Source organism: Scomber japonicus, chromosome 11, assembly GCF_027409825.1.
Source record: "Scomber japonicus isolate fScoJap1 chromosome 11, fScoJap1.pri, whole genome shotgun sequence".
Taxonomy (NCBI): Eukaryota; Metazoa; Chordata; class Actinopteri; order Scombriformes; family Scombridae; genus Scomber; species Scomber japonicus.
The window spans coordinates 710709-725708 of NC_070588.1; the positions used below are offsets into that span (position 1 = coordinate 710709).

The following is a 15000-nucleotide window of genomic DNA, read 5'->3' on the forward strand; positions in this document are numbered from 1 at the left end:
AGGCCAGTCTACCCCCCCCCCCCCCCTCTATAACGGGGGATCATAATCATCACAGGCCAGTCTAACCCCCCCCCCTCCCCTCTATAACGGGGGATCATAATCATCACAGGCCAGTCTACCCCCCCCCCCCCCCCCTCTATAACGGGGGATCATAATCATCACAGGCCAGTCTACCCCCCCCCCCCCTCCCCCTCTATAACGGGGGATCATAACCATCACAGGTCAGTCTACCCCCCCCCCCCCTTCTATAACGGGGGATCATAATCATCACAGGCCAGTCTACCCCCCCCCCCCCAACTGCTATAACGGGGGATCATAATCATCACAGGCCAGTCTACCCCCCCCCCCCTCCCTCTATAACGGGGGATCATAACCATCACAGGTCAGTCTACCCCCCCCCCCCCTTCTATAACGGGGGATCATAATCATCACAGGCCAGTCTACCCCCCCCCCCCCCTCTATAACGGGGATCATAATCATCACAGGCCAGTCTACCCCCCCCCCCCCCTCTATAACGGGGGATCATAATCATCACAGGCCAGTCTACCCCCCCCCCCCCCTTCTATAACGGGGGATCATAATCATCACAGGTCAGTCTACCCCCCCCCCCCCCCCTTCTATAACGGGGGATCATAATCATCACAGGTCAGTCTACCCCCCCCCCCCCCCTTCTATAACGGGGGATCATAATCATCACAGGCCAGTCTACCCCCCCCCCCCCCCTTCTATAACGGGGGATCATAATCATCACAGGCCAGTCTACCCCCCCCCCCCCCTTCTATAACGGGGGATCATAATCATCACAGGCCAGTCTACCCCCCCCCCCCCCCTTCTATAACGGGGGATCATAACCATCACAGGTCAGTCTACCCCCCCCCCCCCCTTCTATAACGGGGGATCATAACCATCACAGGCCAGTCTACCCCCCCCCCCCCCCCCCCTCTATAACGGGGGATCATAACCATCACAGGTCAGTCTACCCCCCCCCCCCCCTCTATAACGGGGGATCATAACCATCACAGGCCAGTCTACCCCCCCCCCCCCCCCCCCCCTCTATAACGGGGGATCATAACCATCACAGGTCAGTCTACCCCCCCCCCCCCTCTATAACGGGGGATCATAACCATCACAGGTCAGTCTACCCCCCCCCCCCCTCTATAACGGGGGATCATAACCATCACAGGCCAGTCTACCCCCCCCCCCCCCCCCCCCCCCCCCTCTATAACGGGGGATCATAACCATCACAGGTCAGTCTACCCCCCCCCCCCCCTCTATAACGGGGGATCATAACCATCACAGGTCAGTCTACCCCCCCCCCCCCACCTTCTATAACGGGGGATCATAACCATCACAGGCCAGTCTACCCCCCCCCCCCCCCCCCCTCTATAACGGGGGATCATAACCATCACAGGCCAGTCTACCCACCCCCCCCCCTCTATAACGGGGGATCATAACCATCACAGGCCAGTCTAACCCCCCCCCCCCCCGCCCTGGGTGGATCATCTTTTTATCTTTTTATAAAGTTACGTGTGGATCATTAGGGGGGGGGGGGTGTCTGAGGAGGTCTGAGGGTGAGGGGGGGGTGAGGAGGTCTGGGGGGGTCTGAGGAGGTCTGGGGGGTGAGGAGGTTTGGGGGGTCTGAGGAGGTCTGGGGGGGTCTGGGGGGGTCCTGGGGGGTCTGACGTGGCCTGCAGGAAAGCCACGTCAGACCCCTCAGACCCTCATAGACCCTCAGACCCCCCAGACCTCCTCAGACCCTTAGACCCCCCAGACCCCTTAGACCCCCCAGACCTCCTCAGACCCTCAGACCCTAGACCCCTCACCCCCCTCACCCCTCACCCCCCTCACCCCCTCACCCCCCTCACCCCCCAGACCTCCTCAGACCTCGTCACCCCTGCAGTAACCACTGAGAACATTTACCTTTAAACTTAGAGCACATACCTTGTTCCTTAATGTGTGTCTGTGTTCTCGCCGTTTTCACTGGAGGAGAAAAAATAAGGAAAGATGTTTTTAGAGACATGAGATGTAGTTTGGTCTGAAGAGGTCTGGGGGGGGGGGGGTGAGGAGGTCTGAGATGTAGTTTGGTCTGGGGAGGTCTGGGGGGGGGGGGGGTCTGAGATGTAGTTTGGTCTGAAGAGTCACATGAAGCGATGTCTTTCAGCTGATCAGCTGTAAATCAGCTGTTTGTGTTTCACTCATGTGCTCTGTGCTGTAGTGAAGGTGTAAAGTTATTACTGACAGAGGGTCTGGGGGGGGGGGGGGGGGGGTGAGGAGGTCTGGGGGGGTGAGGAGGTCTGGGAGGGGTCCTGGGGGGGTGTAAAGTTATTACTGACAGATCAGCAGTGTTTTCTCTTCACTTCCTGTTATATCATATATTATATTACTGCTCAGAGACACATGAACCATTCCTCCTGGCAGAATGCTTTTATATTATTTATTCATTATTTGTGTTTGTATTTATTGATATTCTGATTATTTAATAATCCAGAATATGATCAAAGTGTCTTTAAAACACTGAAGTTGTTTATTGGGCTGATTGTTTCAGTAAAACAGAAATCATGTGACTCATATCAAACCTGACGTTCAGGAATTTTCAGCCTCACATGGAAATGACGACAAAAGTTGTCAAATATAAACCAAATTAATATTTATACATTAATACATTTGTTTGTTCATCTGAAACTGCATCTGCTCCTAAACAATAAATACATATAGTGGTGTTATATGGATCCAGTTTATTGTTCTTTCTGTCGTAACATTCAGATATTCATGAACTCAGTGTGTTTATAACATTATATTCAGAAGAGTCATGTGACTGTTTCTTCAGTGTTGAGATATAAAGAAGTTTTTATAAACATGATTACCTTGGTCAGATAAGAGACGGAGTTCCCTTAAAACAGTAAATACGTCTTCTTTCAGCTGGACGTCTGGGGGGGTCTGAGGAGGTCTGGGGGGGTCTGAGGAGGTCTGGGGGGTCTGAGGAGGTCTGGGGGGGTCTGAGGAGGTCTGGGGGGTCTGAGGGGGTCTGAGGAGGTCTGGGGGGGTCTGAGGAGGTCTGGGGAGGTCTGGGGGGTTCTTGTTGATTTTGTCAATCAAACGTTCAGCAGCTACAAAATAAAAGTTTGTGTTTTAATCACTGTTACTTAATATTTGATTTGAATATTAAATGTCTACTATAAGTATTTTTATACAGCACTATCTGTAAACATGAAATAGAATAACAACAATAATTGTAAATATTTGAACATACACTGATAACATTCCTCTGATAGCAAATCCTTCAGGTCCTGTAGAGTCTTCTGGAGTTCTTGAATCTGGAGTTTCTCTGGATCCATCTCCTGAAACAGTGAAAACATGAATATAAACTCAGAGACAACAGCAAACACAAAAAACTAACATAATGACCACTAAGCTTTAATATGTTGAGCACATGCTCATTAAGTTTCATTTCATCATCAGGTTTTATTGCTACTGTAGCGCCCCCTGCGGCTGGAATTATATCACATGTTACTCACTGAGTAATGCAGCTCTGTTTACAACAGTCCTAATGAGTTGTTACATGTTTACATTTTATTTTGAAGAGATTGAGCCGAGTCGAGCTAGAACTGAGGCATGAAGCCCAAAAATAAATCTAAAAAAAAAAGTGATTGACACACAAACTGTTTATTTTGTAGACCGACCTCCATCTGACTTGAAAGAACAACTCTTATCTGACAAAGGTAATCATGTTACTTACTGAGGGGTCTGAGGAGGTCTGAGGAGGTCTGAGGAGGTCTGAGGGGTGAGGGGGGGTCTGAGGGGTCTGAGGGGTCTGAGGGGTCTGGGGGGTCTATGAGGGTCTGAGGAGGTCTGGGGGGTCTATGAGGGTCTGGGGGGTCTGAGGGGTGTGAGGGGTCTGAGGGGTCTGAGGGGTCTAAGGAGGTCTGGGGGGTCTGGGGGTCTGAGGGGTCTAAGGAGGTCTGGGGGGTCTGGGGGTCTGAGGGGTCTAAGGAGGTCTGGGGGGTCTGGGGGTCTGAGGGGTCTGAGGAGGTCTGGGTGGTCTGGGGGTCTGAGGGGTCTGAGGAGGTCTGGGTGGTCTGGGGGGGGTGAGGGGTCTGAGGGGGTCTGAGGAGGTCTGAGGAGGTCTGGGGGGGGTGAGGGGTCTGAGGGGGTCTGAGGAGGTCTGGGGGGTCTGAGGGGTCTGAGGGGGTCTAAGGAGGTCTGAGGGGTCTGAGGGGTCTGGGGGGTCTGAGGAGGTCTGGGGGGTCTGAGGGGTCTGGGGGGGTCTGGGGGGTCTGGGGGGGTCTGAGGGGTCTGAGGGGTCTGGGGTGAGGAGGTCTGAGGGGTGAGGGGGGGTGAGGGGTCTAAGGAGGTCTGGGGGGTCTGAGGAGGTCTGGGAGGTCTGGGGGGTCTGAGGAGGTCTGGGGGTCTGGGGGGTCTAAGGGGTCTATGAGGGTCTGGGGGGTCTAAGGGGTCTATGAGGGTCTGGGGGGTCTGAGGGGTCTATGAGGGTCTGGGGAGGTCTGGGGGGTCTAAGGGGTCTATGAGGGTCTGGGGGGTCTAAGGGGTCTATGAGGGTCTGGGGGGTCTAAGGGGTCTATGAGGGTCTGAGGTGTCTAAGAGGTCTGAGGAGGTCTAAGGAGTCTGGGGGGTCTAAGGGGTCTGTGAGGGTCTGGGGGGTCTAAGGGGTCTGAGGGGTCTGGGGGGTCTAAGGGGTCTGGGGGGTCTAAGGGGTCTAAGGGGTCTGGGGGGTCTGAGGGGGTCTGGGGGGTCTATGAGGGGTCTATGGGGGTCTATGAGGGTCTATGAGGGTCTGGGGGATCTATGAGGGTCTATGAGGGTCTATGGGGGTCTATGAGGGTCTATGAGGGTCTGGAGGGTCTATGAGGGACTATGGGGGTCTATGAGGGTCTATGGGGGTCTATGAGGGTCTATGAGGGTCTGGAGGGTCTATGAGGGGGTTCTCGTCTGTGATTGGTCAGACGCTGCAGGCTCCTCCCCTTTATGTGAGCGCAGTGATCCAGACTGTGTATATATTAGAGGTTAACTCGGGTTCAAAATGAGAGACCCGAACCCGAACGGATCCGAGGAAATTTGAGATAATTTCTGCCCGACCCGTAAAAAGGATGAATAATTGTTCTAACTGTACCTGGAATCATTTCAGTTTAGTGTGACACCCACAGCTCTTCAAATCATGAATTTACCCTTTACAAAAACAAGTAGTGCAACATTTAAGGAAACAATATTTAAATAAATGAAGTTCAGACTATAACTAATAATATTGTTTTTATTGTATTTCATGTTAACAGCAGCAGACGGGTTAGGGTCTTTATTGACTAAACATTCATATTTCATCTGGCCGTGATCTGACTGACCCGAGTCAGACCTGTACTCGGTGTCTCTCGGGTTTTCTCGGTTTTACACATTTTAGCGAACAGATCCGAGACCCGAGGTTTAAAATCCAATCCGACCCGGACCCTAGTTGACTACAGAAAAAATGGACTCGGACCCGTACGGGTCTCGGGTCAGGGCCGGGTAATTTCAGTCGGCCTGTCAGGAGCAGCTCAAGCCCACGTTAGCCAATCAGAACCCTGCATAGCAACAAGGTGACTTCATTCCTCCACATAGTCCAGGGTTAGGGTTAGCACTAATACAAAGAGACCAGCATACACGTGACTGCTACTCTGCATCCATGATCACACAGATTATAAACTATGTCTCATTTAACCCAGGAGCAGTTTCCGGCTCCACAAATCTCTGTTTTTCTCTGTGCAAACGTGCCAAAATCTCCACTCTGGCCGAAGCTGATAGGTAACACTATAATCAATGAGAGTGTTTCCACCGGGAACGTTTCAGCAGCGTGTCAGCAACGGCTCAGCAGCGGCTCCGCAGCGCTATCAATAGGTAGCATTTCTATTTTTGACGGAGCCGTTGGCAACTCGCGACAAGCTCAACAGAGCAGATTGCACCAGACAGGAAGTCCGACACTGAATCAGCAAAATAAAACTTCCGTTTTTCAAAATAAAACAACCCGTGCAGCCTCCCGATCGTATTTCAGCAACAAACAGGAATAAAACAGTCAGATAAAGACTCCATCTAGCTACGTAGCTACTGACAGATGGGATAAGCACATAAATCAAAGAAAAATACCAAATCAACCAAAATTGAGCAAGTTAACAAAACCGGGCCATTTAGTTGTGCTGCTACTACAGTAATTACAGTAGACTAGCTACTACAGTAATTACGGTAGACTAGCTACTACAGTAATTACAGTAGACTAGCTACTACAGTAATTACGGTAGACTAGCTACTACAGTAATTACAGTAGACTAGCTACTACAGTAATTACGGTAGACTAGCTACTACAGTAATTACAGTAGACTAGCTACTACAGTAATTACGGTAGACTAGCTACTACAGTAATTACAGTAGACTAGCTACTACAGTAATTACATTAGACTAGCTACTACAGTAATTACATTAGACTAGCTACTACAGTAATTACAGTAGACTAGCTACTACAGTAATTACGGTAGACTAGCTACTACAGTAATTACAGTAGACTAGCTACTACAGTAATTACGGTAGACTAGCTACTACAGTAATTACAGTAGACTAGCTACTACAGTAATTACATTAGACTAGCTACTACAGTAATTACATTAGACTAGCTACTACAGTAATTACAGTAGACTAGCTACTACAGTAATTACGGTAGACTAGCTACTACAGTAATTACAGTAGACTAGCTACTACAGTAATTACGGTAGACTAGCTACTACAGTAATTACAGTAGACTAGCTACTACAGTAATTACATTAGACTAGCTACTACAGTAATTACATTAGACTAGCTACTACAGTAATTACAGTAGACTAGCTACTACAGTAATTACAGTAGACTAGCTACTACAGTAATTACGGTAGACTAGCTACTACAGTAATTACGGTAGACTAGCTACTACAGTAATTACAGTAGACTAGCTATTACAGTAATTACATTAGACTAGCTACTACAGTAATTACAGTAGACTAGCTACTACAGTAATTACAATAGACTAGCTACTACAGTAATTACGGTAGACTAGCTACTACAGTAATTACAGTAGACTAGCTACTACAGTAATTACAGTAGACTAGCTACTACAGTAATTACGGTAGACTAGCTACTACAGTAATTACAGTAGACTAGCTACTACAGTAATTACGGTAGACTAGCTACTACAGTAATTACGGTAGACTAGCTACTACAGTAATTACAGTAGACTAGCTACTACAGTAATTACGGTAGACTAGCTACTACAGTAATTACTGTAGACTAAAGGCTCTCGTTCGGGTTTGATTGTGCTGCCGTAATTGCTGTATTAACAGTGCAACTTCATTTTAAAAGGCAGCTTTCTCTACCAGAGCATGCTCCGGTCCGCTGCTGTAACGCTGCCGGTGTGAGTTGACGCCGGGCAGAGGACGGAGCTAAACCGTAGCACAGCCGTTCCGCGCCGCTGACGGACCCAGTGGAAATCCCCTGTTAGTTGAATTCTCCGTTAGCGTCTAAACGGAGCAAACGATGGTTAATGTCTCAGTTTTTATTAATAACCGGTCTGGGGGGTCTAAGAGGGTCTGGGGGGTCTGAGGAGGTCTGGGGGGTCTGAGGAGGTCTGAGGAGGTCTGGGGGGTCTAAGGTATAAACGGGCTCAGATTGGAAAACCCTGAGTTACATTACTGAGCTGATAACCAGCTTCATAGTACTGCTGATCAGGACTGTGAATGTAACCATGGTAACGGAGAGATATCCCGGGTCTGTTAATCCAGCTTCATAGTACAGGCCTCTGATTCAACTATAAACTGACTTTTACCTTTAACGCATCCTGTTAGTTTATATTTTAGAGCTAACACGTTTCTGTTACTGGACTTCATGAGATCCACAGTTTACATTTTAATGATCGGCTGCAGCTGTTACATGTTTTTATACAAATGTTCAAGTTTGAGTGTTTATGGAAAAAATCTAAATATCAGCATTCAAACATGTTTTATAAAATATTGTTCTGGACCCTAAAATAGTGAGTGCAGGTTTATTAATGAGTCAGAATATGAGCAGCATGTAAAGAGTTAACCTGGAAAACACTTTACATCATTTATATTACATTACAGTAAATTATTAAATATTTAAAGTGAAGTCATTCAGTTTTTACTATTTAAGTTTGTTATCAATTAAATTAAAAAGTACTTTAGTATTTTTAGTAAAATGATGTTTTTAACCTCATGATGAATAATTATCTGATGCTCCTTTAAAGCAGCTTCCTCCTGAGCAGCCAATCAGCTGATCAGACATCAATAACTGGAGTTTATCTTTAGGGAGGTCTCACTCTGTTCCTGTGTGTCTGACTCTGTATTTTATTTTGTGTTGTACACTTCCTGTTTTATTTTGAAAGTCTAGTCTTCCCCTGTGTTGTCAGTGTTACTTCCCCTCTTTGTTCTTTTTCCCGCCTTTAGTTGATCACCTGCTAGTCTCACCTGTGTCGGGTCCGTTTTCTCACATAATGGAATAATTTATATCTGCTGATTTTTCTGCTTAGTCTTATAGCTAACTTTCTTATTTCATATTTCATTAATGCCCAGTATAATCCAACATTCTTTAGCAGATTTGCTTGACTCCAACATTTGTCAATGATTTTTTGGGTTTCCTTTACAAATTCATTATTTTGCAGCAGCGTTTTATTTAATGTCCAATAATCTCAGTTCACCCTCTGCCTGTCTGATCCACGGTGGGATTGAATTGATATAACTTTGTGATCTGTGAGTATTGTTGGTTCTGAACAAACAGGAACAGCAAAGTTCAGTCATAATATTTATTTATGAAAAACAAGAAATGAAAATAACATGAAACATCACCAGAGGAATAAAATCTGTTTCAACACGAGATTCAAAGTTAAACAACAAGTAAGTTTTAATGATCAGCGCACTCATGCACACGCACACACACGCACACGCACACACACACACGCACACACACACACACACACACACACACACACACATACTCACACGCACACGCACACACACACACACACACACGCACACGCACACACACACACACACACACACACACACATACTCACACACACACACACACACTCACACACACACACACACATATATACACACGAGCACTATGAGCTGCGTTACTGCTGATCGGACTCCAAACATCAGCAGTCTGCATAGTTTCATGTTGTGGCATTAAAGCACATTAACCCTCTCACTTCCTGTCACTTCCTGTCACTAATGGTCACTTCCTGTCACTTCCGGTCACTTCCTGTCACCAGCTGCTCTTCCTCTGCTGCTTCAGTAAAAAAAGCTAACACCAGGTACGTGTGAAGTTTGATTTATTATTATTATTTAGGAGTTAAAGGACCAGTGTGTAGAAGACCAGAGCGTGTTTGGTTTGTCTGTTCTGGGCTTCCGTAGAAACATGGCAGTCCAACATGGCCGCCTCTGTGGAGAGCTGCTCTTTATGAAGATATAAACGTTTATTCTAATATAATGAAAATATGATGATTCTTATTCTCAGATGATTAAACACTAATTCAAGCGTACGTATTAATTTTATATTCCAGTTCTGCTTTATGCCGCTAACATCTACACACTGGTCCTTTAAATGTTTGGCCAATAATTATTATTATTATATAAGCAGAGATTAACGTTATTATTATTAATACGATGTGACAGTAAATTAATGGAGGTAAAACATCATCAAGTTTCAGTTTCTCCTGAAATGTAAATTCAACATCACCATGACTGTATGTATGTATGTGTGTATGTAGGCTATATATATATATATATAATATGTCCTCCTGCATATTAATATTTAGTTGTTTAAACCAGAATCCTGTTATTTTAAAATGAAATCTAACAAATGTAATTTACTTTAAACTCATTAACTCGTCAATTAAAAAAAGAACCGTCTTCAACTTCATCAGAAACTATTTCTATATTTATTATTATTATAATAATTATATATGTATATTATATATGATATTATTACAGGTGCTGCTTCTGTTAAAACAATAAAATCTTAAAGGACTTTTTTATCTTTCATATTTAAATAACAACAGTCTGTCAGGTGATCGTCAGGTTGTTACTTCCTGTCCAGGTTGTTACTTCCTGTCCAGGTCGTTACTTCCTGTCCAGGTCGTTACTTCCTGTCCAGGTTGTTACTTCCTGTCCAGGATGTTATTTCCTGTCCAGGTGGTTACTTCCTGTCCAGGTGGTTACTTCCTGTCCAGGTGGTTACTTCCTGTCCAGGTTGAAGATCTCTCGACTCTCAATGAGGATGAACTCGATGATCTGGTTCTGGTAGACCATGTTGAAGGCCATGTTGCCCCCGTCCAGCTCCGGCCACATCAGCGTGGGACCGAACACGATGCCGATGCCCTGAGTGGACATCAGGTTCTTCCTGGAGTAGGCCAGAACTCTGAAACACACCAACAGGAAGCAGGAAGTCCATCATCTCCTTCAAACTAAATGTTTTTACACAGATGATGATGTTCTACTCAGTAGCTTCATCTTACTGATCTCATTCTGGTTTTAAATGTATTATAATTAGGGCTGTCAGCGTTAACGTATTATTAATCACGATCAGATTAATACAATCCATAATGCATTAATTTTTTTTAATCTCATTTTAATGTTGCAAGCCTTTTTGTCCCTTCTCCTCCCCCGTAGACGGCTCCTCTAGCTGTAGCGCTATGCTTTGAAGTGGCCTCCTGCAGTAAACCTACCGCGCTGATGGAAAGTAAGAGAGCTACTGGACTTTTGAACGGCTTGTTTAACTTTAAAACACTTCCAGACGCTTCAGTTGACAAGTCAAAAGTAAAATGCAACCTGTGTCAAACGGAGTTTAACTACCACCGGAGTACGTGGAGTTTGAGTTAGCACCTCCACGCTAAACACCCAGGTGCAGCCAAGCCAGCCTCAGCTCCACCAAAGGAGCATTTTGGAGTGTGGGAGTCGCAGCAGAGCCGTGATTGATTCCCAGTTAAGACACTCTGGTAAGAAATGCTTTACATTATGGGCTTAAAACTGCCTTCAAATGGAAAATAACAGGATTTTAAACATGCAATTCAAAACGCGATTAATCGTGATTAACTATGGAAACTCTGAGATTAATCGCGATTAAAAAAATTAATCGTTTGACAGCCCTAATAATTAATTATTTCATGTTCTGGACTGAAGGATGTTTACAGCTCTGTGTGACTGGAGGTTCAGGTGCGTTGAGGTGCGTTCAGGTGCGTTGTGGTGCGTTCAGGTGCAGTCAGGACAGTCGTACCTTTGCAGGTGGCTGAACAGCAGCTTCATGGTGTCGTGGTTCGGTTTGGGAAGCTTCTGGATCAAATCCTTCACAGCCTGAACTTTCTGCTTCTGATCTTTGATTTCTGTTCAGGGAAACATCAGAAGAGAATCCGTCGTTACTAGTGTCAGGTACCTTCTGAACCGGTACCGGTACTCAGTGTTCGGTTCTCAACGTTACTTTACTTTAAATCTGTGACTCTGAAGTATCGACACAAAAAATCCCCAAATTCTTACTTTAACCTTTGTGTCGTTCTACCGGGTCTAATTGACCCTGTCTGTTTTGACTCTTCCTTCTTTCCTCCCTCCCTCCCTCCCTCCTTTCCTTCCTCCCTTCCTTCCTTCTTTCCTCCCTCCCTCCTTTCCTTCCTTCCTTTCTCCCTCCCTCATTTCCTTCCTTCCCTCCTTTCCTTCCTTCCCTTCCTCCCTTCCTTCCTTCCTTCCTTCCCGCCGTCCTTCCTTCCTTCCCTCCTTCCTTTCCTTCCTTCCTTCCTTCCCTCCTTCCTCCTTCCCTCATTTCCTCCTCGCCTTCCTTCTTTCTCCCTTCCTAACTTCCTTCCTTGACTTGTAAAAATAGACTCTAATTATAAAACACAGTTATACACAGTAGTGAAATGTTAGTTTAACACAAACATTAATACAAAAGAATAAAGATATAAATATAAATATAAAGGTGCAATTATTAGAAAGGAAATGTGAGAAAAATACAGTGTAAGTAAATATATAAACATATTTATTAGCACTGGATCCCAAAGTTTTATTAAATATTAAATATGGCCTCTCATTCAGATGCTCGTTCAGGTTTGACTCACTGACTGCCTCCACAAACAACTGGAAGGACTTGAAGGGGAACAGCGGCTCCGGCAGCTCACGGAAAAACATCTTGAGGGCTCCGGTGATGACGTGGATGTCCTCCCACTGACTGTGGTCCAGGTCCAGGTCCTCCTCTGGGGGGGCAGACCAGAACCAGAACCAACCCAGGATCATTAGAGATATATTCATTAACAGTAAAAACGTTACCAGAATGTATGAAAGGAGACATTCAGGGTAACCCTCCTGTTCCCTCAGGTCAAGGAAGGACAGGAGGAAGGAAGGAAGGGAGGAAGGCATGAAAGGAGTAAGGAGGAAGGAATTTAGGAGAGAAGGGAGGAAGGAAAGGAGGGAGGGAGGACGGAAGGAGCAAAGAAAGAAGGAAGGAAGGAAGGAGGGAGCAAAGAAAGAAGGAAGGAAGGAAAGAAGGAACAGTAAAGAGATGGAGGACGACAGGAGGGTTAACAACATTCAGTTTAGTAGATTTACGCTGAATCAGGATAAAGTGAGTTTTTCATTCTCTGGTTCATGTCTGATTAATTTAACTTAAGTTAGTCATCGTCTGTGTCACAGAGGTTTGATGAACGTTTGCAAAGCTGACCTTGATCTATGATGAAGCGAAGTTTCTGGATTGTTGCCAGATTCCCACTGACTCTGTAAATCCCATCAGCGTCCAAACCTGATGACACAAAGACGCCGTTAAGACAAGAAACACCATATAAACTGGCTTCAGTCACAGTGATGAGCAGGAAGTGATGAGCAGGAAGTGATGAGCAGGAAGTGATGAGCAGGAAGTGAACGTACCTCGCTTGTCGACAGCCTCCAAACAGAGCTTAACAAACTTTGGCACCGTGGTTCCTTCCCTCTCACAGAGGGTCAGCAGGTGGCAGCCGAACACTCGATCTGAGGCCCAACAACACGTTTAAACATGAAACACATCGACTCTCAGGACATGAAAGGGTTCATAACTAATGACTGATTCCTCCATGTCAGTCTGCTTATTGTTGGTGGAGACTTCTTATGCATGTGTGTTGGTATGGATCACATGATCAAATTCAAATAGTTTCAAAGAGGAACATCTATGCTTGCAGGTGTCCTTCCCATGTTGGGGTTAAAATGATCCTGAATGATCCTGGTCTGGTTGATCCTTCTCTCTTTGCTCAGGCGCTAACCCAGTTAAGATGCTTTAGTTGCTGCTAGTTCTGCCAGACTGTTTAATATCCTCATATACAGCCAGGAACATCTTTGTGTTAGGGACCTGACACTAAAACAAACTGAATAATTGACCTGTTTCACTCTTCAAAAGGACAGTTTATGAAGATTTGGCTCCATATCTCCACTTCTGCTGCTTTAAGGGTAAAGAGAAGGATGAACTGTGTGTAATGAAATGTGTCACTAGACCTTTAATGAGGCCTTTCTCCTGCAGGGTCTTCATGGACGGACGTCTGATGATGAACTTCTTCAGTCTGTTCTTTACTCCGTTCTTGTCGGCGCTGTCAGACGCGCTGTGCTTCAGCTTCGAGCTGCTGAACATGTCTGCAGATTAAAAAGAATCATAATCATGTAATTAAAGCTGCAAGCAGCATTGAACAGACCCTCACACCCCCACACATGTCGGGCAGATGAAGGGCTCACATCGCAGCCATGTAGAAGCTTTCATACCTCGTACCCAGGCTCTTATCAAACACTGGAAGAAGACGTTAAAGAACACTTCCTGTGTCCACAATGTGGTGAGAGTGGACACCCACTAAGTATCATGTAGTACTACAGTATATGATGTAGAGACACAGCATGGACATGTCATGTAGATCTGATAGTTTATGACCATCGGCTCTGATGGTGAAGCTTTGTTTCAAGGAGATAATATAGTTATAATGAGTTTGCCCTTAAGTGTCTCTGGTCCACTTCCTGTTGGACTAAGGGAATAGCTCAAAGAGACTTTCTTGCACATCTGCTCATGATCCGTATGTCTCCTGCATTTCATTCACCTACATCGATGTGGAGGGAGGGGCTCAATTTAACCTAATTGTGTAGGAACTTCCTGTTTTATGGTGATACATCGAAATTTACCACATTGTCCACCAATGTGGTAAATTTCCCTTTCTGCTCGCCATCATGCAAGTTGATCACTTCCTGCAGGAGTTGGTAGTCAGGGAGGGTCGTTAGGGCAAAGTGCTGACACCTGGCGAGGCCTCTACCAAGGTCTCTCTCTCTCTCTGTCTCTCTGTCTCTCTCTCTCTCTCTCTCTCTCTCTCTCTCTCTCTCTCTCTCTCTCTCTCTCTCTCTCTCTCTCTCTCTCTCTCTCTCCTAGGCTCCACGCCGCTACAGGTTCTGGGTTCGTTGTGTTTTCCTTTTACACTCAACAGCAGCACACAAACGTCTCACTCATCCACACACTACATTCACCACTGATCCAAAATGGCCGACTTCCTCCTGGACGAAGGGTTTTTGTGTCTTTACGTGATACATGAGCAGACTGACTTTCCTTCATCTCCATCAGTCTGGAATGAGGCTTCATTTTCTTATTTGCCCTAGGGGGAGCTGTTCAGCCATTTTACAGCCATCTGCTAACTATAAAATATCACATTTATTACCAGCTCTGACGTTTAAATGTTCATTGAAGAAAGAACAAGAAAAAAGAAGCTTCAGAAGCAGCAGAGCCTTCACACTGCTCAGAGCTCAGGTTTTAATAATAATAATAATAATAATAATAATAATGTGGCTCCTCACTGATGGAGCGTCTGTGGACCGGGTTGCGGAGCTTGGTGTTCGGGGAGGCGGCGCCGTGTCCGGGTAGTGAGCTGTGTCTGGGCAGGAACTCAGTGCTGTTTGACCTCCGCAGAGAAAAACCTCCGTCTGCTTTCGTCTG

The 15000-nt window shown here is 45.8% G+C and overlaps 3 protein-coding genes across 4 annotated transcripts in view; 1 reads left to right on the plus strand and 2 right to left on the minus strand.

Annotated features, from left to right (window-relative positions):
* The window catches only part of LOC128368283 (titin-like), a 162565-nt gene that overhangs the window by 136010 nt on the left and 11555 nt on the right, over positions 1 to 15000 (plus strand). The window lies entirely within an intron of this gene.
* Positions 1 to 15000, minus strand: part of LOC128367622 (interferon-induced protein 44-like) — a 216038-nt gene that overhangs the window by 65543 nt on the left and 135495 nt on the right. The window lies entirely within an intron of this gene.
* The window catches only part of arhgap15 (Rho GTPase activating protein 15), a 21034-nt gene continuing 15860 nt past the window's right edge, over positions 9827 to 15000 (minus strand). For both annotated transcript variants that reach the window (XM_053328235.1, XM_053328234.1), the window contains 7 exons: positions 14862 to 14997; positions 13533 to 13667; positions 12936 to 13034; positions 12733 to 12810; positions 12134 to 12268; positions 11302 to 11407; positions 9827 to 10446 (listed from right to left, as the gene is read on the minus strand). In XM_053328235.1, the coding sequence (XP_053184210.1) occupies positions 10263 to 10446; positions 11302 to 11407; positions 12134 to 12268; positions 12733 to 12810; positions 12936 to 13034; positions 13533 to 13667; positions 14862 to 14997 (873 nt within the window). In that variant the 3' untranslated portion in view covers positions 9827 to 10262. The remainder of the gene's footprint in view (positions 10447 to 11301; positions 11408 to 12133; positions 12269 to 12732; positions 12811 to 12935; positions 13035 to 13532; positions 13668 to 14861; positions 14998 to 15000) is intronic.